The following is a 26360-nucleotide window of genomic DNA, read 5'->3' as shown; positions in this document are numbered from 1 at the left end:
CCATTTTCCTACTAAAACTCTAGCACAGTCCCAGCTACCCTGTGAGTATGGAACAGTCTGTGTGTGGGAGTATTTACAGTAAAGACAATGGGCCACAGGTTTTGAATGGGTCCATTGATAAGTAGCGGGGCAGACTCTAAGATCATATAGCCTCTTTGTTCTTGCTGACTTCTAAGAGCTTTGCTAATTAATTCTCTCCTTGCTTCCCTCCCTAGAAATTTATAGACAAGAGCTTCAAGAAAACATCACCTCTCCTCCACTTTTTAAAAATTCCTCCCCATTTCAAGATGAGCTAAATAAAAATTACCAAAATTCCAATCAGTCAGCATTTTAAAAAAATACAATGTTCAGAACACAGCCTGAGGCAGTAGGGAGTAATATTAGGCATTAAGGGAGGATTAAAAAGAATTCAATACTTCAAAAAGGAAAAAAAAGGGGGGGGGGAGTGATCTAAGAGCCAGAAGGAGAAAAAGGGGATGGGAGAGTATTAGGATGAAGGGTGAAGGATTCTAATAGGGCAGGCCAGGCTAGGGAGAAGAGAAACCACATTCCAAGCCTGTTTGACCTGGAGATGAAATGGAGCTCAGCCCCTCCCCTCCAGCCCCTCAGCAGTGAAACAAGAAGCTTTTGAGGGAAGAGATGGCAGGCCAACCCCATCAAACTCTCGTCTTACTTAATTCTGGATTTTCTGAGAATTTGGAATTTAAGTTGTTTTTTTTCTTTTGCCCTCAGAGATAATGGGATTTCTGTAGGTAAAGGAATGAGGGTAATGGTAGAACAAAAGGAAACTGTTTGCCTCTCTCCTCCTTTACACGAACAGTGCAAACACTCCAGAGCAGATTCTAAGTTGGGTTTGCAATCTGACTCCAGTCACCAAGGAAGGGAGGCAAATATCTAAAATTAGATCTCTGCCCACAAAACGTAAGTTTCCTAGTCTTCAACGGTGAAGTTGCTCTTAAAGCTAAATCTTATGGCCAAATACAGTAGGATCTATAAAAGCTATTCATAAGATGATTTGTTGGTGGTTTGGTTATTTTTTAAACAAAGCAATCCTTATGAGCAGAAATGACTCAATTAATCAATGCATCTGCTTCACATTCAACTATGGTTTATCAACCTTTGTTGAAGGGAAGTTTAGTGAGAAGTTAATATTTTGAAGAGCTTTTGAAGGCATTAGCATATAATTTTTGGTTTAAAAAAGATGACCATTTCTCATTTTACTAAAGACTAAATAAATGTTAGATTACTGACTATAATTTTTTGATATTTTAAATATTTAAATATTTCAGAGAATAAACAGCTCTAGTTTATTTTTTAAAAGAGCTGTCAGTATTAATAGAATGAGTCAAGGATGACTAGAGAAGGAAAAATATTGATCCCAATCATCACCATTTCTATCAAAGTTTAATTTAGCAAAGTTTATATCATAGGCTCTTAATAAATATTAACTTATTGATTAATTGGTTGATTAATTAATTAACTCATGCAAGAATATCACTACAAGGAGCAGATCAGAAAAAAGTGAGTTAATTCACAAAGAGTTGATCTCTTTACCAAGAAGAAAGAAACAACCACAAAAAAGCAACACAGATTTAGGATATAAACTTGTCTGTAAAACAAGGAGGAAGATGCCGGAATATTATATGTAATAGTGCCTCATAAAACATCCAGAAACAGTAGAAACAAACAACAACAAAAAACTTGATATGAGACCCAAATGAGTCATCCCAAGTATAAACATACAAATTAAATTGGGGGGAAGATAACAATGGAACAGATTTGTTCAGGTTTCTATGGAGAAACACTAATCTTCAAAAATGGTAGATTCTATGAAGAAATATTAAACATTAAACATAGTGGAATTACTATATTTGAACCTTGATACCACAGGCCCCAAAATGTTATGCAAGGAAATAGAGCAGTTAAGATAATGAACCTAGGAGCTGCAGCCAGGTCAGTCTAAATATACACAGAGGAAATCTATTTCTCTGTTGGAAGCAACATAATTTTTTAAATTTAATTTCATTCCATTAAATTCAACAAGTGCTTATTAAGCATTCAGAAAGTATCCACTAAGCAGTCTTATCTCAGGGAGGGAAAAATATCAAGTCAATGTAAAAAAAAATCATAGAGCGATGATGTTATTAACCTTCACAATGCCATCCAGAAATACTTGGTTATGACCAACTCATAGACTTTCTTTTTATAAAAGCTTTATGAGAATGATCAAGGATATTATTAGTGGAAAATATGAGAAGAAAATAGTCATTTTTCACAATGATTTTCAATAAGAAATTATATCTATATAATCATGAAAGATATAGACACTATAAAATCCAAGTATATTTATTGTTTGGTGATTATCAAAAGATACTTTGTACCAATTAATCAATCAACAAGCATTTATTAAAGATCTTGGGAAGTACAATTCACAGAGGATACAAAGACAAAAAAATTAAGCAACTCCTGAGCACAAAGCACTGACATTCTTTGGAGAAGATATTTACACATATATGTTTAGATAAGATTAAATAAAATAAATACAAGAGAATTTCTGGTAGGGGCAGCACTAGAAGTTGAGGCGATTAGGAAAGGCCTCATTTATTAAACTAATTTGTGACTTGACCTTTCAAGTAGGTGGAGGTGAGGAAGGAGTGCATTCTAGGCAAGTCTAACCACCTTGTTAAAATCATGGAGTCAGGAGATGTAATGTCCTGTGTGGTTTGCTATTTCCTTTTCTGTATTATTTTTACAGGTGAGGAACTTGAGGCAAACAGGGCGAAATGACTTCCTCAAGGTCATACATCTAGTTTGTGACTGAGGTTTGAACTCAGGAAGACAAGTCTTCCTAATTGCAAGCCCAGTTCTTTATTCACTTTACTATCTAGCTGCCTACTTAATAAATGTTTCTTGGTTAACTGACTGATAAAATAAATCAAGTAAATGACTTTATCAAGTAAAATTTAAATTTCCCCTCCTTTATGATGTCCTTTATGGTGATGTCTGTCATGCAACCACAGATAGAACTAACTGTTCAATGATCCTCTGATCATTGAGAAGTGAGATATAAAATGAGGCTTTATTCTTGCTAAAATTGTTTGCCAGTGTCAGGGAGGATTTTCTACCCAGGAATCAAATGAAAGGATTCCTCAGTAATGAGGGGTTCTTAGCTTCTTTTGTGTCATCAGTCTTTTTAGCAAACTGGTGAAGCTAATTTACCCCTTCTTACAATAAATGTTACATTTCATTTAGAGGTGAATAAAAATAAAGACGTCATTTTTTCCCCATATAAGTTCAAAGATTCCTTGAAATTTATCTATGAATTTCATCCATAGACCCCCCATATTAAGCTATTTCCTGTTGGAAATGATGAAATCTTATAGACATTCCTGCTTACAGATAATATTGTGTTGACTGTATCAAGCAACATTATAGTACTTACTCAATGAGATTTATTACTTATAAGATATTGAATTAAAAATAAAAGGAGGGGTGGCTTATTTGGCACAGTGGATAAAGCACTGGCCCTGGAGTCAGGAGTACCTGGGTTCAAATCAGGTCTCAGACACTTAATAATTACCTAGTTCTGTGGCCTTGGGCAAGCCACTTAACCCCATTTGCCTTGCAAAAACTAAAAAACTAAAAAAAAAAAAGAAAAGAAAAGAAAAAAAGGTGAAAAATGTTTATTGTTCAGTTAATGATGGACAAAGGATGGCCATTCCATTGAGTTAATTCATTAGCATACATATTTGAAACATGTAATTCTAGATGGTACCTTGAATCCAGAATTGAATTAGGAAAGAGAACAAACTTGATTGAATTTAAGATGTTGAATAGTGATTCCAAACTGCTTCCAAGGACAAAAAAAAAAATCTCATCTTTTTCATTCAAATGTCATTGCAGGAATGTGATATGGTTACAAATCCTGGAAGATAATGCTTTCTGAAGAATCAAAGCTTCAGTGATTCAGAAGGCAATAGAGAGAGACTCATGTTGATACAAGAGGGTCAAAGCACGTTTCCAAAGATCACCTATGCATACACTAAGTTCTGATCGGAGTATGAACTAAGCCAACCTTGTAGAGAGAGGAAGGAATAGCAAATAGACAGCCTAAGAGCTTCACTGATAAGCAAATCTAGAGAAAGGCCTCCAGAAAATAGGGTAGATCCTTTTTGATGTAATTTTAGGAGAACAGTGATAAGAATGATCCATTTAACATTAAAATATCTAAAGAATTAAGAAGGTATAACATTTAGGAAGTAACTTTTTTTGGAGTATTTAAGGAAAAGCATAGAGAGAAAAATATAGATCATTAAGACATGGATAGGATGTAATCTGAACCAATACACAATGAGATCAAGGTTCCATACAAAACAGTATTAAAATAAGCCCCTCTCACCTCATATAGAATGTAGACATAGGAATATTGAATAAGGAAAGAAGATCAAAGTTTCCACTGGTCTGTCTTGAGAGTATGTGATGTGGCCTTGGAGTCACTCAAGGAGAAACAACCCAATTCTGTTGTGATGATTTTTCTATTTGTACCATAGTGAGAAGCATAAGCCAAAGACAACATAAAGGGAAGATGTATAGAGTGGAAATCATAGGAGCTGAGAAACTTATGGGATGAGAAGCTGTATCTTTAGTGATCATATATGGAGTAGTACATACTTTCACTTTAATTTGAATCATCAAAGGCAGCATGATGTAATATTTGTCTTTCATTTTCAAAGAAGATCAAATCATCAGGAGGTGGTGAATTGGATTTGAGAGAGGAGATGCTGTACTAAGTCACCAGCCTCACTTTCTCCTCCAGAGCCATCTGGGTCCAGTGGCCAGTCACACAGCTCATAAGTGTCAGAAGCTGTATTTGAACTCCTGTCCTCCAGATTCCCAGGTCAGTGCTCTAGCCACTGCACCACCTAGCTAACCAGTATAATGTAGTAAATAAAGGGCTGGTCTTAGAATCAAGAAGATTTGAGTTAATATCTTGTCTCTGATCACACATACAAGAATCAGAAAATAGGAGTTTCTACATCAGATTAAATTATAAACTGAGATTTTTAAAAAGTTGGATCACTAGATGAGTTTGCACTTCAAATAATTTGAATCACTATAAAGATGTTTGGAGAATAGGTGGATGAAAGACTGTTGAGGAAATTATGAAAATTATAAAATTAGAGTAAGTACTTTGGTTTTTCAGGTCATTCTCAGGATTCCTCTGTTATTTTAAAAATGCTTTATCAGGGTCAACTAGGTAGTGCAGTGGATAGAGCACCAGTCCTGGAGTCAGGAGGACCTGAGTTCAAATCTGGCCTCAGACATTTAATAATTACCTAGCTGTGTGACTAGGCAAATCACTTAACCCCACTGCCTTGCAAAACAAAACAAAACAAAAATTCTTTTATCTAGTCTAATGTCATAAGGTATTAGGGTACAATTCTTGCCTATAAAAGAAAAGTCCTAGGCTAAAAAAATTTAGAGAATTAATGAGAACTCCATAAATAACAACTAGCATTTTATAGCATGTTAAGCTTTGCAAAATGACTTAAAAAATATGTCATTTTATCTTCACAACAGCCGTAGGAGGTAAGTATTTTTATTATCCTAATTTTTGTTCATTCTTTTCTGTTGGTTTCATCTCTTTGCAATCCCATTTGGGGTTTTCCTTGGCAAGGATACTTGTGTGGTTCACCATTTCCTTCTTCAGCTGATTTTACAAAATGAGGAACCATGGCAAGCAGGGCCAGGGTCTCACAGCTACTAAATGTCTGAGGCCAAAAGTGAACTCAGGAAGATGAGTTTGACTCCAGGCTCAGCACTCTATCCACTGTGCCACCTAGGCTTCCCATTTATGATGGGGGAAGGCTTGTTCAGGGTCATATAATTAGAAAGTATCTAAAAGTAAATCTGAATTCAGGTCTTCATGACTCTAAATCTAGAGCTCTAACAACTGTACCACCTAGTTATAGCTAAATCAAACAGAATATTACTATGCTAATAAATTTACAATTTGATTTTATTAAGACATCTTAAACTTATTAGATTTTTATCAAGCCTTTCTCCCAAAGTGCTCAGTCATACTTATTTGATTTACCTGTGCACATCGACAGAGACTTCGAGGGTCTAGGAAAGAGAAGATGTACAAAGACAACACCCTGGGGAGCCTGGTCGTGAAATCAACTGCTTCTGTTGGAATTCTTTCCTGAAGTTGACGACTACAGAACTTTTGCTGTGACAGAGAGCACTGCTCAAACAAGCCCGTCAAGATTCTTCTCCTCTGAGCATCTGTCCACTTGTCAAACTGAAAGAGGAAAATACCAACAAAGAAAAGCAAATCAGCTTCAGACTTAATATGACTCTAGAGATTCATTAATGGGGAAGAGAATCAAGAATTCACAAAAGAAAAAGCCTATTCATTAGCCTCTTGCATGCTGTTCACTCTCAACTTTGTCTTTTAAAAAATTTTATTTATTTAAGGTAATGGAGCTAAGTGACTTGCCCAAGGTCACACAGGCAATTATTAAGTGTCTGAGGCCAGCTTTGATTCCAGAGTCGTTACTCTATCCACTGAGCCACCTAACTGCTCCCACTCTCAGCTCTCTTTCCCACCCAGCGCCACCTATTATTTGTGTGAACTCCTGAGTTCACAGGTGGCAGTTGACCAAAGTCTGCCAGTTGGGGTCAGCCTTATATAGTAAATATTGCATAAACTTATGAGGAAGTTTCATTAGAATTTTCGAGAGAAGGGTCTCTTAACAGTGAGATACACACACACACACACACACACACACACACACACACACACACACACACACACCAATGGGAAGGAAGAAGGGAGAAGAGGTGAAAGAACTAATTATTTCAGTTTTACCTAGAGTAGGCCTATTGTCAATCTTGTTCATCAAAGGTAAAAATCAAGTGAGCTGTTAAGAGTTCTGATTCTGGTTGTGTGATCCCTGAGCATTTGACCTCTTAATTTCATTTTCCTCAATTGTAAAATAAAAAATAATATTGTTTAGGATATTAGGTCTAGAGAAGTAAGGGGTCTTAGTGTTCATCTCGTCTTAACTCCCTCAGTTTACAGTTAAGGAAACTGAGGCAAATTTCCTATATGTGATTAGCCATAGCCAATGCCTAGAATGCACTTTTTCCTCACCTTTTCCTCTTAGAATACTAAATAGCTTAGTACACTACCACTCTTTCTTGACCCTTTCCTAATCTTCTTAGTTGCTAGTGCCTCCTCATCTATAACAACAAGAAAAAAATCACCTTATTGTTATTTTGTATATAATTATGTTGTTGGCCCTAATAGATGTAACTTCTTTGAGGGAAGGGACTATTTTATTTTTCTCTTTGTATCTCCAGTGCCTAGCATAGTATCTGGCACATAATAGGTATTTAATAATTTTTTGATAATTGGTTGAGGGACTTGCCGAAGATCACATAGTGAGTGGCAGGTATAATATTCAAACTTATCCTATAGCTTCCAAGATTATTGTACTTTCTCCTGAAAGTCCTAAGCAGGACTGTGAGGAAAGCACTCTGAAAAACCTAAAAGTGTTACCATAAATGTGACCTGTAACAGCTTTCTTTTAAAATTTATTTTCTATTTTGAATTTAACATCATAAAATGGGCACTTTCACATATATAGAAAGAGAAAAGATTGTACATGAAATTGCAGAACTCTGTTATGCATACTTTATTTTTCTCCCTAAGTATTTAATAAATTCGATCAGAAGCTTTCAAAGTTATCTTGCTTGTCTGAGCTTCTTTTTGTTATTCTCTGTTCTCTTCAAAAAAAAAAAGACATCTCTTGTTTTAGATTGTGAGGGTCCTTGAGAAATGCTCCAAAATGGGGATGGGAGTGGGGTGTTAAAGAAGAGGGCTCCAGGAAATGGGCAATAAGCAATGTCACAGGCAGCAGTAGTAACATTTTTGCTGGTTTAAAAAAAATTGTTTACTGGAGCAGAGAGCATTAGTAAATTGTGCAACTCCTTGCCTCTCTCAACAAGTATTTCCTGAATACTTTTCTTTTGCAAGTGAGAGTACTATGGCTTAGATAGAGAACAAGCCTCTGTCAGAAAAATGTGGGTTCAAGTCTAGCTTTTGACATTCAAAGGCTGGGTGACCCTGGGCAAGTAATTTTACTTCTCAGTACCCCTAAGCACTATAAATTGCAGAAGAATTGACTATATGCTTTGGTAGGGATTATCCACATCAAAGAAGTCACAGGTCTAGGCCTTTCTCTACCACCAAAAATCCCTCTTCCCCAAAATGGATAAGGCATTTATCCATAACTCCAGGTTCTGGAGTTAGGAAAAACCAAGCCAAAACAAAATAAAAACAACTAGGAATTTATATTTTTACCAGAGTGAGGTGTGAGATGGGGCATACAACATGTAAACAGAGAAGTGCATATTTGATCAGTTGAGGAAACAGGAAAGCACTCTGTGAGGAAAGGATGCTTTCCTGTTTCCTCAATTGATCACGTAGGCACTATGAGGAAAGGGCATTCTAGGATTTGCACAGGGGGGAGATGGCCCATTTGACTAGGTAGCAAAATGTATGAAGGAAAGTAAAATAAAATAAAATAAGCCTGGAAAGGCAGTCAGGAGCCAGTATGGACTTCAAAAGCTGCCCTTTTGCCTTCTTCCTCCATCATTCTCCCTTCCCTCTTGATGACAGTATTCTTCATGGCTTAAGATAATGAGGCAGCAGATTATACTGTGACCACAGAGAGTCACAGAAATGTAGTCAAAGCTAGACCAATTTCATTACCACCAATGGAACAGAAACTTAGAATCTCAGAGATGGAAAGAACCATAAAAAACTTTAATATATAACTTTTACTTCCTTTCACTTTCCCCAGGGAAGAAATCCTCTCTGCATCCACATTAATAGGGTTAGATCAGATTTTTGGGTGGGTGGGTCAAATCTAGAAAAGCAGAGTGATTTCCAGAAAGGAAACCCAGACTTTGTTGCTTATGGTGCTTCAGACACAAAGGTATGCTGCATTTGGAGTTAGAGGAACTAAGTTTGCATCCTGACTAGACTACTTGCCACCTGTGTGACCTTTGCTTCCTTTCTCCAGGCCTCAGGTTCTTGGTGTGTGTAAAACAAAAGGATAATGATATTTAATGATATTTAAAGTTTTTTCAATTTTAAATCATAGGATTATAACTCACAAGGGATCCAGAAATGCATTTTAATTTTAAATCTCTGAGCTGACCTAAGACAGAATTTAAGCACAAAAATTCTGCCTGACCTCAGATTTTCTCCACCACTCTAGTTCTTCCTACTGATAACAGTGCCAGGAAGCTAGAATACTTTTTAGGGTTAGTAAGACCCCAGTTCAGATCTATGTCATACTCTAGCTGTTTGAGCTTGAAAAAGTTAATTTTTTTCAACCTGTTTCCTCATTTGTGCAATGGGATAATAATAATATCTTATCTCACAGGCTGTGAATACCAAATGAAATAAAAATGCTTTAAAATGCTGTTATTATTATCATTTGATCAAGTCATAAGAGAATTCAACAGAAAAGTAAGGATTATCTCTGGAAGGACTGTGTTAAACTATTACTTGGGAGCACAGCCACCGTAAGCCTATCCCTTCTCCAGTTTGCATAGAGAACTATTTTGCATAGAGAACTTAGTTCATAGGTGACAGAGCTGGTGCACTTCAAATCAAAATGGCAGACAATTCATACAATTTGGGGAAGGGGCAATGGGAAGGATCTGGGAGACAAAAGGAGATACCAGCGGACATGCTGCACTAGGGAGTATAGAGAAGACAGGCTTGGTGTGATGGGAATCCTGTGTGTGCAGCAACCCAGGGGACAGTGTACCTTCTATCACCCCAAAGATAAACTTGGTCTGCTACAAACTTGGACTTAGCTAAGGTTGGCCTTTAACAAGGCTTACTCTGTATTATTTTTGTCTTTATCTTCCTAGAATTTGTCTTAAGATATACTATTACCAGTCATGGGAGCTATCTATAAAGCACAGGTGTCAGTCAGGAAATAGCCATCAAGATAAAATACTGGCACTCTCTTCCTAACCCCCACACTTCAGTATCTAAAGGTATATTTTGAATTACTTTATCAAGAGTTCTGGGAATGAAATATAATTAAGTGTAGTTATGACTTTCCCTAGCTCAAAAACTGTTTTGATTTGGTAATATTCTTTAAGAAGATAGCAGCTATCTGCAAATTAAACAAATCATTTTGTTGAGAGCTGATTAGGATCACAGCTGTACTCTTTGTTGTTGTTGTGGTTCAGTCCTGTCCAACTCTTTATGACCCCATTTGGAGTTTTCTTGGCAAACATAGTAGTTTGTCATATCCTTTTCCAGCTCATTTTACAGATTAGAAAACCGAGGCAAACAGGGTTAACTGACTTGCCCAAGCTTATATAGTTAGCAAGTATACAGATTTGAACTGAGGCCAGATTTGAACTTCCTGTCTCCAGGTCCAGAATTATCTTTCTCCAATAAATTTTCAAATGAGTGGTCCAAGAGAGTAAACAATTTGCCCAAAGCTACACAGCAACTAGAACCAGAGCTAGGACACAGTTGCCCTGATTTCTATGCTCCTACACATTTTCCTACACTACAATTAATAAATTTTGCTAGATTAAATATGATAAACTATGAATAAATTATATTAACTAAGATAGATATTAAGTATTATATAAAATATGATAGGTGTTAAATATTAACTACCATAGATAAAATTAATATATTAAATAGGAAAGATAGTAAATGTGATAGATCATGAATGTTGAATAAATCAATAATGAATGGATGTTGAATGAAACCATGGTTCATAACTATAATTGATGGCTTCTAACCTAAATTATCATAGTTCTAGGACTAGAAGGGCTTTTAGAAATCTGATCCAGCCTTATCATTTTATAGATAAGGAAAATCAGAGCAACCTGTCTGATGTTCCAAAGGCAGAAAGCATCAAAATCTGAATTTAAACCCAGGTCCATTTAAATCCAAATTCAGTCTTCTTGCTGCTATATCACATTGCATATAAACATCATATAGGATTGGAACTAAAGTCTTTCTCTAATATCTCATTCTGGCAATAAGGTTAACCTGAATTCTAAACAAAACTACCTCAGTTGGAAGAGGAACAGAAAATGGACTGTGTCTAAGGATCAGCCTCCCTAAAACCAGTCTAGCTAAGTTGAGAGGCCCATCACTAAATTAGCTGCAAGGAGACAAACATGGCAATGCTAGCAACTCTGATAGTCTGCAATCTGCATTGATGGAGAAAGAACCACACAGATGGACTCACTCATCCTTGAAGCACTGAAGAATACACACACTTTTGAAGAAAAAAAAAGTGTGAATAGAAAGTGAATAGAAAACATCTTTAAAAACAATCTATACATAATACTGCATATATAAATATATATATACATATATATATGTATGTATGTATAAATGAATAGGAGTAGGGGCGGCTAGGTGGCGTAGTGGATAAAGCACCAGCCTTGGAGTCAGGAGTACCTGGGTTCAAATCCGGTCTCAAACACTTAATAATTACCTAGCTGTGTGGCCTTGGGTAAGCCACTTAACCCCATTTTCCTTGCAAAAAAACCCCTAAAAAATAAAAAATAAAAAAAAATAAAAGAATAGGAGCGAATTAATATGGGTAAAAAAGAAAATAAATGAATACTACCAATATATAAACATCTTATACTTAAAGAGAATTGATTATCACAATATGAAAGAGAATAATAGGAACTGTCTGATAAATTGGAGGACATGGGGCCCTGCTTATTATCAACTTAGGACTCTTCTTGAAAATAAAAATTAATAGATGGTATTTAACTGAAGTGGCTCATTCTAGATAAGTCAACTTGTCCAAAAGAGGGGAAACTCAATTTAGCTAAAAATAACCATAAATCATATAATACAAAATCCAAATAATCTATATAAATATTTTTATCCTGTGATCTGATTATCAACAGATTTATTCATGCATCAAGCATTTATCATTCCCTGCTATGTGTCAGAATTGAGTTAGGTACTTAGGATTAGAAAGATAAAAACTGAGTCATCTAGAGATTCCCAAAGAGTTTACAGTCTTTTTTGTGGGGGGGGAGGGAATGGTTGGATAAGGCCAACCAAAACAAAAATAAGGAACTATAAAATAGATACAAAATAATTTGAGAGAATAAAGTAAGGAACTAGCAATTGATTATCAGGATGGACCTCTTGTAGCAATTCAGCTACAGATTTTAAAGGAGTTTCTAAGGAAGCTAAGGATTGTAAGCAGCAATGGTAAGGAGGGAAAGCATTTGAGGTGAGGGACAGACTATGAAAAAGCTCAAAGGTGGAAATGGAGCAGTTGTGCACTGGAAACAAGTAGACCAGTTGAGCTGAATTGTAGATTATATGAAAGATAGTTATGGATAATAAACCTGGCAAGGTAAACTGGACCCAGATTGTGAAGGATTTTAAAATATCAAACAAAGAAGTTTGCATTTTATCCTAGAGGCAATTAGGAGCCACTGGAGTTTATTAAGCAGGGCATTAGTATAGTCAAGGCCTATACTTTAGGAATCTTAATTGAGCAACAAAATGGGCCACTCAGCACTGGCAGAAAGAATATGCCTTTTGCTCTTATGTGAATAGGAAAAGAGGTCACATAAGCCAAGACTATTCAAAGTATTAAAGATGGAAAATTTGAGTTCATCACCAGCATTACTGATTGCCAGCAAGAAGCTAGTGCAGGGATCTGCACAAGTGATGTATCACTTTCAAGGTAATCCACTCCTTTAAAAATGAAGAACTCTTACTTTAAATCACCACTATAGCACTGAATTTTATTTTTAAAGATAATTACATGCTTAATTAAACTCTAGAAATATGTATATTTTACAGGGTTACCCATTTTCCAAGCAGGACTCTTCTTTCTTCAAATATCTAGGATAAGCAAATAAATAAGAGTGATTTAGTATCATGCAATTAAAAACAATTTTTAAAACCTTTAAAAAAATCTCAGTGAGATGGTCCTTTCTCATTCTCTTCTTTTATTGAATGAGAAGGCTGGGCCTGATGATCAGTCCTATTTTAACAATTTATTATTTTATGCTTTTCACTGCCATCATGGGAATTAAAAATTTAAATCATGTATAATCTCTACCCTTAGCTGTTCTAGTGATAGCAGCTTCTTTCAAAGGACAGTTTTTCAAGCTGAATGATGGATGATCACATCTGTGGTATTGTAGATGGGATTCCTAGTGGGGAGTTTAGTTTAGATGATCTCTATGGTCCAGGTCAGTTTCCATATCTAATATTCTAACATTATCATCATCATGACTACTACCACCATAAAGCTCACCCTCCTCCTCCTCCTCATTATCAGTAGTAGTCTTATATTTTTGAAGAAAAGGAAAGAAACCATTGTTCTTTATAATCTTTAGGGGGTTTTTTAAGATTTTTTTTTTACAAGGCAATGGGGTTCAGTGGCTTACCCAAGGCCACACAGCTAGGTAATCATTAAGTGTCTGAGGCCGGGTTTGAACTCAGGTACTCCTGACTCTAGGGCTGGTACTCTACCTACTGTACCACCTAGCTGCCCCCTCTTCCAACTTTAAATCAAAAATCTTTGACCTTGTGTGAAATAGTGAAGGGAAAGTAATTGAGGAACTTAAAAGGAGGAGAAAAAAACAGCAAAAGAAGAAATAAGAAAAACTGAAATGATATCGGAAAATATTCTTAAAAAATCCATGATGATGAAAATGTATGAAGGTCATGATATATAGTGCCTTGCATAAAACAGGTATTCAATTCAATTGATTTTTATTTTAAAGGGTATCAAAAGATCCAATATAGTTAATTATTGATTATTCAAGGAATGTCATCCAATTTTTAAATATGCAGGTCTCTTGCTTTTATTCAGGTAGCAAAGTAGTACAGTGAATAGATACTGGACCTGAACTTGGAAAGATTTGAGTTCAAATCTTATCTTATACACTTACCAACTATATGATCCTGGGTAAATGACTTAACCACTATCTTTTTTAGTTTCCTTATCAGTGAAATGAAATAAAAATAGCACCCACCTTTCAGGGTTGTTTTTATGAGAATAAAACAAAATGATATTTGTAAAGCATTTTCCAAACCTATATAAATATCAGCTATTGATGTTTTCCTCATTCCTTCTCAGATTGCTTGCCTTATGCCTGTTTTTCACTGCTCAATAGCTATTTCCAATAAATGGACATGAAAAAAGGAAGCCATGGCAACCTAGGGCTGTTATGTTGCTTATTTTATTTTTTCTCCTCCTTTCTACCTTTTCTTATACATCTCTAATCCCAATAACCATCAATGAAGACAATAAAATATATCAGGTCTAAAACAATATTCTTTATATACTCCTAGCATTTAAGAGAGTTAACTAAATTACTTTCTCTCTTAATCTACTTTCAAATTCATCCACCCTAAATTCTACCACCCCTTTGCCCTAATTTATGCTCTTTATATAACTTCAATCAGTGTATGTAGTAGTTTTTTTTAATTCATGCTTCATATTACAGGGATCTTTGCAAATTCTTTATATGCTTTTCAGCTATTTTTATGGTACTATAATATTCCAATTACCTATTTAGACATACAATTTTAAGATGTTTACTAAACCAAAAAAAAAGCAGTTATAAATCTTTCTATATAGGTAGGCTTCTTTTCCCCTTTCTATCTATACATATCAATCAAGAATGTATTAATTTTCTGATTCTTATTGTAGAAGGCCATACTGCTTTTCCAAACTGCAGGCACTGATCCTCAGTACTATCAATGATATGAGTACCAATTTCTTTTTAGGTTGCTCAGTACTGAATTTTAGCCCCTTTTTGTGCTATTTTTGCCATTCTAGTGGGTATAATATTTGTACTACTTACCTTAAGCTGTTATAAGAAATGTGTTTTTAAACCATAAAGAGCTATTTAAATATGATTATTATATTGATTACTATATTTTTGAAATAACTGGCATTTATATAATGCTTTAAGGTTTACAAAATAGTTTTTAAATGTCTATGAAATTTTTGAGTCATATGAATAAGAAGTTAGAAGAAAGTTATTTTCTTAGATCTCCAGGACCTCTTAAACAAACCTTTCCAAAAAATAAATCATTAGACAAAGATAAAGCAGCTTCAGCTATTTCCATGATCTAGGATGCCCAGAATAATCTAGAGAATAATAAATTGTGAATACAAGTAAAGGTCATCCCAGAAGAGAAACTACAACAACAACAAAAATTAAAAGAAAATGTGTTCACTAATGCAAATAAAATGTACTGATCTAGAAGCCAGAATTTGCAAAGGAAATGTAAGGATGGTAGATTTTCCAAAAAAAAAAAAAAAACACCAAAAAAACACTATGGGATCACAAAAAAGGCTAACAACATGATGAAGGAAATAATAGAAAAGAAATGTACAGAACTTCTGAACATAGAAAATAAAATACCATTTGAAAGAATTCATCAATCATCTCCAGGGAAAAATCAAGACTGCCAACTTCAAGTCACATAATTAAACCATTCAATTAAACAATTCAATTCAGAAATAAGTTCTGCAAATGGTCTAGATAAAGATTTTTTAATATATTGGAATGGAAATCTGAATAACATTAAACTATTCTGAATATATCAGAAGCATTTGAAACATTTTAAGAAAGAAAACCAGGGCTAAAGAAATTATTTACTTCTCAAACAACAGTAATGCAGAATGAGTAAATCAATGTAGCAGCTAACAACAGCAACAACAGCAGCAGTACAATTACAGTGGAGAGACTACTAAGAAACTTCTTGATAAAAGGACACAAGGAGATGGGTGTAAAGATGGTACTCTAGTAGAGGTCACAATGAAGAGGTAGACATAGGACATTATAGACAGAGCATGATGACACCCTGCATACAGGTGAATCAATGATTTTGTGATACTACATTGCAACATGAGAGGACACACAAAAGGGGGAAAGGGAAGCTGGTGGATATAGAGGAATGTGTGATATGCTAGGGTAAAATCTAGGGCTAGCAATGAAAAGTGGGTAACTTTCTCCTGTAGTTTTAGAGAAAAACCTATAGGAGTTTAGGTCTGGTAGAGGAAGGATGAATTGAATGGGGAAGGAGAGGAAGGTCTTATTTTGGTTAAGGGTGTTTCACTAATGAATGATCCTATGGATAAAGAGAGATAGTTTATGAAAGGAGATAGGAATCTTGTTTTCACTGTGGCCTGGGAATTGGTGCTTGAAAACTCTACTTATCCTACCTTGGGAAGGGAATGTTGGAATTCCTGGGGTCAGCTGGCATCTGGGGAATGAGAGTGTGTGAGTCCAGGGAGGAGAAAGGCAAATGGGGAAAAAAAATAACCAGGGAAGGGTATAGAGGGTAAGATAGAAAGCAGGGTGGGTAAAGGGGGGAGGAGCCTTACCATAGACCAGTGCTATCTTTGACACCTGCAATAATTGACTTGTTCTGGGAATGGGGGAAATGGAAATGGGGAATACATGATATAAGTTCTATGAGGTGATGATAAGAGAGTAGAGCTTAGAATGGATACCTTGAAAGTTTTGATTGCAAGAGGAATACAGAGGGGAAATGATTAGAGGAGTCATGAATTAAAGGATGAGGGTCTAGAGTAGAGAAAGAAAGGCTAGAAAATGAAGAGTGAAAAATATCTTTTTTTGGGAAGGAGTGCAAAAATGAAATAAAAAAATAATGAGGAGTGGCTAGGTGGCGCAGTGGATAGGGCACTGGCCCTGGAGTCAGGAGTACCTGAGTTCAAATCCAGCCTCAGACACTTAACAATTACCTAGCTGTGCAGCCTTGGGCAAGCCACTTAACCCCATTGCCTTGCAAAAACCTAAATAAAAAATAAAAATAAATAAATAAATAAATAAATAAATAACAAGACTTGTTAGAAAGGAGGAGAACAAGGAGCCTATTTGATTTATAGAGAGATGGAAAAGGGAGATTATATAACCAGATAAAAGCAGAGAGAAAAAGGAACTAATAAGCCAAACCCCAAAAGGAAAAGCATAAAACAGAAGAGGATGAAGGATGAGGGGAAGAGAGCCAGTGGAAACAGGGTCATCCTAAAAAAAGAGTAAGGGGAAAATAACTGAAGGAGCATAATATGTTTACAGCAGAGAAGGGAAAAATTATAACCTGGGAAAACATAAACATATAGAAGAAAATATGTTTAATTCTCACAACTTTAAATGTGAATGGATTAAACAATACAACAAAATGAAAAAGAGCAAAAGATGGGATAAGAAAACAAATATCATTTCATTTTATACTCACAATAATTCTGGGAAAAAAGTACTATTATTATCCTCATTTTACAGTTGAGAAAACCGAGGTATAAAAAGGTTAAATGACTTGCCCAGGATCACATAGCTAGTTAGATCTGAACTCAGGTCTTTCTAATTTTTGGTTCAGTGCTATCATATATCCATATATATATATGAATATTCATATCACTGAACCCATAACTCAGAATATTTAAGAATTGAATATATGTACATTTATGTATCTATGAGTAGATGTTTGTTTAAGCATCTGTTGGAATGTACGTGTAGTTTATACATATTAATGAGAGTAAATATGAAAGAGAATATGCTAATATATTTATGTGGATTGGGAGAGAGAATATAATGAACATATGTCAGTATTTATATCTCTCTGGTTTTACCATATGCTGTTTTTCAGTTCTTTTTTTTAAGCAGACCTGCAATTTCATTGGTAGAGAGAACACTGAGAATATCCTTTACCAATGTAGATTGGCAATGTAGATAGTCTCAGAAAGTTGCCCTGAGAGTTTATATGATTTGCTTAGTTACTATAAGTCAAAAACTGGACTGGAACCTTAGTCTTTGTGAAGTTCTCTAGTTGCTACTTCGTGCCTGCCTCTACTATATGGTAGTTGACTTCGACTTAACCTGAGAGTTTTTCTTTCCTTCTAGAGCTACCTGAGGTAGCTATCTGAGGGAAATCAGAATATTCTACTTCCAGATAGACTCGCCCTCTGCTGCCCATCACTTCATCATTAAACTTCTCCTTTGAGGTTCACTCTACCCAAATTTTTCAATCAATCCAGCTCTTGGTAGCTGTCAGCTGTTGTCTACAAGGATAGTCTCCCTCTATTCTTACTAGGTTCAGACCTTTCTTATATTTTCCCTTTCTACTCAACTCTTGCTTTTTTATTTATAGGACTTCAAAGGACATGTTGTTCCATCAAACACCAATCTTCACCATTTCTCAATCTATTGAATTCCCAACACCTGCTCTTTGACTTCACCTCAGCTACACATAGGCATGGTCATGCCTTGATCTTGTTATCATCCAAAATAATTTTGCTTCTTTGAACAAGAACAGTGAAATTCTTTTATCTGATCACACCCTCATATCATTACATCTCTCCCAAATTTTACCCCTCTTAAATCTTATTCTTTATCCTTTCCAGTCCTTCAGTATTTTCCTTCTCTCTACTCACACACAGACAATAACCTAGTTCAGGTTTTCACTACCTTTCCCCTGCACTATTGCAATGGTCTTCTGATTTTTCTCCTTGTTTCAAGGCTTTCTGTACTCCAATTCATCACCCAAACAACTGCTAAAGGGAATTTTCCAAAGGTGGGAAAAGGTCTGATCATGCTACTGCTTGTTCAAAAAGTTGCAGTGATCTCTCTCTTCTCTGAACTCCTGCAATATTTAGAGTCTGCAGACACTATTGAGCACTTGGTTATATTTTTTTGTCGTCGAGTCAAGCCATTTGTCCAAATAGATTATTAGTTGATTGAAAGTACCATGAAATCTTGCAAAATACTACTGAGGTTCTTCAGAGATTTATACTCAATATGTATCTTTTAGATTAGTTGAAAAAAGCTTCAGAAGTCATGTAATCATGGAACTGAACCTTAAGAAATCATTTAGTTCAATCTATTATCCTATCTATCCAAATAGAAAGAATCTCTGCCCTCAAGGAGCTTAAATTCAAAGAAAAAATTGCATCACAACTAAAATGCAAAATAGATGTGATACGGTTTTGTTATTATTTTTTTTTGATGAAGAGTAATTCCTACTTCCATAGCATCTCCTGAGTATGTGCACCTTCTCTCAACCCACAATCACCAATTCTATCCTTGTTGATTCAAGTCTTCACCATCCTGATCTGGACTAATGAAATAGCTTTGTTATTGATTTTCCTCTCCTGAAGCACCTCAAGCCATCCTCTACATAGTTGTCAAAATGATTTTCTTAAAGTCTAGATTTGATTATATCTGACTCTTTACTTAATAAATGTTAATGTTTCTCTATCACTCTTAGGAACAAATATAAACTCTCATTGGCATTCAAAGCATTTCAAAAACTGGCCCCAACTTACCTATTAGCTTCCATGAATACATTATTCCCCTTCATACATTTTATGATCTGATCAAATTGACTATGTTGTTCCACATGCATGATATTGTATCTCTTATCTCTATGTATTTGCCCTATTCACCTTGCCTGAAATGTTCTTCCAATCTTTTCCACTCCTTAGAATCCCTAGTTGCTTTCAAGACTCAATTCAAATAATATTTTACTATTCTATATGAGGCCTTTCCTGATTCTCTAAGCTGCTAGTGCCTTCCCCTGCATCCTCAAAATACCTTGTACCTATTTTGTAATTACATGTATATATGTATAAAATTTTCATATATGTGCATATATAAAACATTACATACGCAAATACATAAATGTATATACATATACCTACATATGTCTTTCTTGATAAAGTGTTAACTTCTTGAGGGAAGTAGTTTTTCTTTTATCTTCATTTCCCTAGCACCTAGCACAGAATTGGTACAGGGGAGATATTTAATAATTACTTACTAATTGATTAATTAGGAAACTGAGACCTAGAAAAGTTAAGTGATTTCCCCAAATCCCCAAAAAATTACCAGAGGAGCAAAGAACTCACATTTCCCGACTCACAATTTAATGTTCTTGGAATTACATTATTTACAAAGAGACAGAGCAGAACATAATGGATTAAGAGGTGAGTTTAGGAGTTAAGTTTGATTCTCACCTCTGACACAACCACTGTGATCCTGGGTAAGTCACTTAAACTCTAGAGCTTCTATTTCCTTATTTGTAAGATGAGGATAATTAGTTCTAATATCAACTGCTAACTTCACTTGAATTGTAAAGCTCAAATATGTTAAAGTGCTTTGTAAACTTCAAAATGCTATACAAAAGTTAATTACTATAATTTCAACTACTCAAAACACAATCTTATGGAGGAATCTTAAGAAGTTACAAAAAGGAGTTGCCAGAGAAAGGTTTGTTTTTTAACAGTGTTACTCTTCAAAGGCACCACCTTTCACCTGGAAGCACCCACTTAAATTGCTGCTAAAAGGAAGAAAAAAATTGCCTGAGGTGGGTGTTTAGCTCCGCAAACATAAACTTATAAAATGACAATGATCTCAACTGTATAGCTAGATCCTGAAGTCTTTTCTGATTAAGTTGTATCTAGTATAATTTTAAAGTTAGATATATTTTATTGTATTTAAATTGATAACTAATATAGCAGCTCTCCATTAACCAGAACATCTATCATTCTGGATAACAAAGAATTAATCTTAACTGGAATTGATTTTTAATTGATTCTGATTTTATTCAAGTTCTTTGCCTTTACAAAGACCTTCAAAACTAGACATCCTGAGCTGAGAAGGAAGGGTTTGCTTTTCATCTTTGTTTGCCCAACAACAAGCACAGGATATTGTGTATGAGAGGCACTTGTTAATAAGTTTCTGTGGAACTATTGCTGAATTGGTATGATAAGTATAAAAAAGTATCAGTTTTTATTCTACTGAAGAATTATACTTTTTTTGATTCTCACATTCCTATATTATGTGATTCCTATACCTGAGAGCATTACTTGATTCCAAAGAAATACTGATACAACTCTCACAAAGGATTACAAATGAAATAGTACTGATTTTATTCTGCATCTATAATCCTATAAATTTAGAATCTAAACATTATCACAAAAATTCAGTCTGCAAAAGAAAAGTCATGGTACAATTTTATAGAAGACTTATGCTGCTGATTCAACAAGTCTGTGTTTGAACTCATTTTCTGTTTATATCACAGTTTGCTTTAAGCCTGCTGTTAAATCAAAATTCTATGCTAATTAGTTTAGTCTGTTGATAGTTCAATTATATATTGTAACAAATGACAACTATGCAGATTAGGATGAGGATAAACTTTAAGTAAACAGGATTCCAAATTGACAATGACCATTAATGACTTGTTATCCGCTCATCTCACTTTGATCTGTTCCAAAAAAATTTAACAGGGATTTGTGAGGATTAATTGAAATCATGAAATCATAGATTGAGAAATAGAAGAAGCCTAGAGGTTATGTAGTCTAATGTCCCTCTCATTTTACTGCAACCAGCGTAGAGAGATTAAGTGATTTATCCAAGGTTACATAGATGATAAGCAGCAACACTAGTTTTTGAACACATGTATGCATGTATGCATGCATGTATATGTGTATACATCCATACACAGAGAAAGTCCTCTGACTCTAAACTAAATACTTTTTCCATTGTACCAATTGTCTCCCTTTGTACTTTGTAAAATCATATATATATATATATGTATTTATATATAAATACACATTCAGAGGCCCACACATAAGTAGTACTATGAATTACTCTAGAAATGTAAAGTGATGTTATTAGTAGCAGTAATAATGATATGATGGTTGTAGTAGCAACAATTTTAAAAAAACCACATGGGGCTCACTTTTTGCTGTGCGCCAGTAATATAAATGACACAGAGGATAGAACAGAAGACTTGGGATCAGGAAGACTCATCTTTGTGCATTCAAATCAGACCTCAGATATTTAGCTGTGTGACCCTGGGTAAGTCACTTTATCATATTTCTCTTAGCTCATTTGTAAAATGAGCTGGATTCTGGAGAAGGAAATGGCAAATCACTCATGTAGCTTTGCCAAGAAAACACCAAATGGGAACAGCAAGAGTCTGAAGCTATAGAAACGACTAAAGAACCACAGAAATACGGGTATCACCACAATGACACCTGCTGGTCAACTGTAGCCTAACAGGGAGCTAGAAATAATAGACTTTGCAATTGACCCATTTATTTCTTAAAAAGTTTTTCACTGAGTTCTTTGATTCATTTTTCAGTATATAGTCAATTAGGGCTCAAAGAAAAAATAATATTATTTTATTTAGAAAAGAAATAAATATAACCTAGGTTCATGCCTTGTCATATCTCTGAATTACTAATTTTCATTAAGTCCAAGGTTATTCTGGAATAGAAGGACTAATGAAGAATTTCTAATGATACTTGCAACCTAAGAGGCTTACCAGTCTTCCCTACTCACTGGACATCTTATGGAGCAAGGGACAGGAAGTTATCTATGCAGTAGGGGGAGGGAGAAAGAGAGAGAGAGAGAGAGAGAGAGAGAGAGAGAATGAGAACTATATGATGATAGTTATGATTGATTTTCTCTCTTCTTTCCTCATAGTTGATGACCAACAACCAAGTATCTGAGGAAGTTAACACTGATTGGGCCTGCCAGATATCTATGACGTACCCTAGAACAATCGTGATGGTCACTATTACCATGGTCCAAGTTTCTATTGATCAGTGTCTGAAACTAACAGAACCCTAGGGAGAAAAATCTGAGCCTGGAATCAGATGAAGGAGAGACCCACAAAGGCAAATCTGAGAAATAGCTATGGCAAACACAGTTGGAATGGGAAGCTGAAGAGGGGAGACTGATTTCCAATGTTTTTTTTCCTTTTTTTTTTTGTCTATGATCTGTGAATATAAATATCCACATCCTTCCTTCCTTTTTTTAAATTTTTTTTGCAAGGCAAATGGGGTTAAGTGGCTTGCCCAAGGCCACACAGCTAGGTAATTATTAAGTGTCTGAGACCAGATTTGAACCCAGGTACTCCTGACTCCAAGGCCGGTGCTTTGTCCACTACGCCACTACGCCACCCCCTTCCTTCTTTCTAAGATGTAGAAATAGAGGAATTTGGGGACTATTTCCTTTCACCACAGAAAATTTGAGAGAGAAGGGAAGAAAGGAAAGAAGGAAGCCAACATCTATTAAAGTCTCTACTTTGTGTCAGGCACTATACTAAAGTGCCTTACAAATATTCTCTCTTCTGATCCTCACAACAACCCTGGGAGGCAAACGCTATTATTATTTCCATTTACAGTTGAGGAAAATGAGGCAAACAGTGACCTGCCTCTTCCACTCCAACCCCCATACCTATCTGTCACAAAGCTCATAGAACTAATAGTTTGAATTCAGGTCTTTCTGCTCCAGACCTAGTATTTATCTCCTGTTCTACCTAGTTGCCTCAGAGAAGTTTATGAGGTGGCTCTAAAGAGACATAGCTCTGTCTAGATCTTCTTTTTTTTATGTTCAATAAACTATGAAATAATAGTACATTCTATATTTGAATCTAGTACAAAGGGAGTCATGATCTGGGAAAGGAAAGTCCACAAAGGTGGAAGCTCTAGAACTATATAAAGATCTTAAATTTCATATTTTCATATTCAGTAATATTTCATTTTATTCCCTAGCTACAGGATGGATGGTAAAGGTAGGAGGGAATCAATCTAAGAATGTACAAGCTGGGGGGGGCAGCTAGATGGTGCAGGGACAGAGCATCACCCCTAGAGTCAGGAGAACATGAGTTCAAATTTGGCCTCAGACACTTAATAATTATCTAGCTGTCTAACCTTGTGCAAGTCACTTAATCCCATTGCCTTGTAAAAAACTAAATAAATAAATAAAATTTAAAAGAAAAATGTACAAGCTGAATATTTTCTCAGAGCATTGCAACCTTTAAGAGTCTATCTCATGGGACAGCTAGGTGGCGTAGTGGATAAAGCACCGGCCCTGGAGTCAGAAGTACCTGGGTTCAAATCTGGTCTTAGACACATAATAATTACCTAGCTGCGTGGCCTTGGCAAACCACTTAACCCCGTTTGCCTTGCAAAAAACCTAAAAAAAATGAAATGGAGAGATAACTAGGCTAATGCCTAATGACTGTTAACTATAATTTTCTTAAGCTAAAAAAATGAAATAACAGAAAGTTAGTTGTATCCATGAAGTTTTATTCTCTAGGATCTTACCAAATCCATGGGTAGATGTTATCATTAAAGATACCAATCAAGAGCTAATTGAGGAAACAATATTTATAAAAATCTCACAAAGGACTGTAAAAGTTTGGCAGTCAACCAATCAGGTTAACACATCAGTATATAAAGGTGTCATTGATTACTTTATGATTCTCTAACTCATTCATATGATATGTTCTATGTCAGAACTGACAACATTCCTATTAGCAACAGGACTACTGTTTCCTCTTCTGACTTGATATTTTATGTTATTGTCAGATATAATATAGACATATAAAACATTGGGTTTTCTTCCCTTCTAAAATGTCATAAGTATAAGAATTTATTCAGTTTTCTTATAGAGGTAACAGATCAGTTTCCTGCCTTCTCAGAATGGTCTTGACTCTGATTGGGAAAGCCCAAACTTGCAGATGCAATTAGAGGGAGACTAAGCTGTTTCACATGGGGAGAACCTGCCTTCAGATTTATAACTGGAGATACCACACCTTGTGGAGGACAGAGGCTAACATTTAGACTTACAAATCTCAATTAGAGACTGATAAAAGTTTTTGATCAGAAATAAAGCATTAAAGAGTATCAGACTAAGATATGACACACCACTTTTCAAAATGCTTGAGGTTTACAGAGGAAGCTAGGTGGTACAATAGATAAAAACTCCTGGGCCTGGAGTCAGAAAGACTAGAGTTCAAATTTGGCCTTAGATACCAGTGAGACCCTAGATAAGTCACTTAACCCTGTTTGCCTCAGTTTCCCCATCTGTAAAAAATGAGCTGGAGATAAAAATGGCTAACTACTCTAGTGTCTTTGTCATGAAAATCCTAAATGGGGTTACCAAGAGTCAGACATAATTGTAAAAACAACTGAACAACAAAGTTAGGGGCAGTCCCCACAACACTCCACCTCCTGGAAATCACCACAACACTCCACCTCCTGGAAATCACCTACCTACCCATTACTGGCTGAGTGATCTCAGTGTCTACATTTAAGGATCTTGGATGTCTTCATATATCCATGGTTATACAATACATTCATGTTTTAAAAGTAATTCACACAGATATTTTCACTTTTACATGTTATATATTAATATGCTTAAGATATAAAAGTACTTATAGCCAAATGCACTTTGTTCTGGTTTCTTTGTCTGTTAGCATCTCCTGAAAAATTCAGTCACCCACCCCTTTGTGGAAAGGAGAATATTCTTCTACATAGATTAAAAAAACTGAAAGAGATCATTTAAAAATAGTGTTAAAAACCTAAGAAGATGATTACAAAAATAGTCAAATTCATACTTGATCTGATCACAATTACACAGCCTACACTGCAAGGATTCATATTTAAATAGCATTAGCTTTAGCACTTAAAAACATTTTGGGGGGTTTTATTTTTTTAGGTTTTTGCAAGGCAAATGGGGTTAAGTGGATTGCCCAAGGCCACACAGTTAGGTAATTATTAAGTGTCTGAGACCAGATTTGAGCCCAGGTACTTAAAAACATTTTTTTTTGATGCCTACATGCAAATACATACATTGATAGATATAGAAGTACATATACTTACCTTTTCATTCAAAAGCTGATGGTTTAAGGGTGTCCAGGTACTCATTTTTGTCTGCATTTTGGGGCCATCTAGGTTTTTGGGAGGTGCAAATGCCATCTCAATATAAGAGGATATTTTTCCACAAAAAAACCTAAACCTGTAAAAAATTAATCTTATTATATTTATAATATGGAATTACTAATATGAAATTTAAATCAGGTTCTGTACTATCATGGACAAATATATATGGTAACTTTATTTTTCATTAAAGAGAATTTTACAAAAATACAGCAGACCACATTAAAAAGTCAATCATGTTAGAGGAGCAATGTCACCATCTATATATTGAAGTAATAGGTAGAAACTGCCAAGACATAATTTAGACTTAAGGTTAGGAAAGATTTCCTAATGATTACAGTGACTCAAAAGCTGATGGGCTACATCAAATAGTTTAATTTCATTAGAGATTTGCAAACAGAGACTGGTTGAGTTACACATATGTGTGTTTATACATATATATGAACACATATATTATATATATACATACACATAAATGATTTTTCAAAAGTCAGTAGAGTTTTAAGCTTTTAAAAATTCTACTGACTTCTGAGACACCTT

At 35.2% G+C, this 26360-nt stretch overlaps 1 protein-coding gene across 3 annotated transcripts in view; it reads right to left on the bottom strand.

The window, feature by feature from the left end:
- The window catches only part of FBXO16 (F-box protein 16), a 49319-nt gene extending 23426 nt beyond the window's left edge, over nucleotides 1–25893 (bottom strand). For all 3 annotated transcript variants that reach the window (XM_074209208.1, XM_074209209.1, XM_074209207.1), the window contains exons 1-3: nucleotides 25764–25893; nucleotides 12911–12946; nucleotides 6098–6304 (exon numbers count right to left, since the gene is read on the bottom strand). In XM_074209208.1, the coding sequence (XP_074065309.1) occupies nucleotides 6098–6304; nucleotides 12911–12946; nucleotides 25764–25859 (339 nt within the window). In that variant the 5' untranslated portion in view covers nucleotides 25860–25893. The remainder of the gene's footprint in view (nucleotides 1–6097; nucleotides 6305–12910; nucleotides 12947–25763) is intronic.
- Nucleotides 25894–26360: the final 467 nt, after the last annotated feature.

Source organism: Macrotis lagotis, chromosome 1 (genome assembly GCF_037893015.1).
Source record: "Macrotis lagotis isolate mMagLag1 chromosome 1, bilby.v1.9.chrom.fasta, whole genome shotgun sequence".
Lineage (NCBI taxonomy): Eukaryota > Metazoa > Chordata > Mammalia > Peramelemorphia > Peramelidae > Macrotis > Macrotis lagotis.
This window is presented reverse-complemented; position numbering and strand designations above follow the sequence as displayed.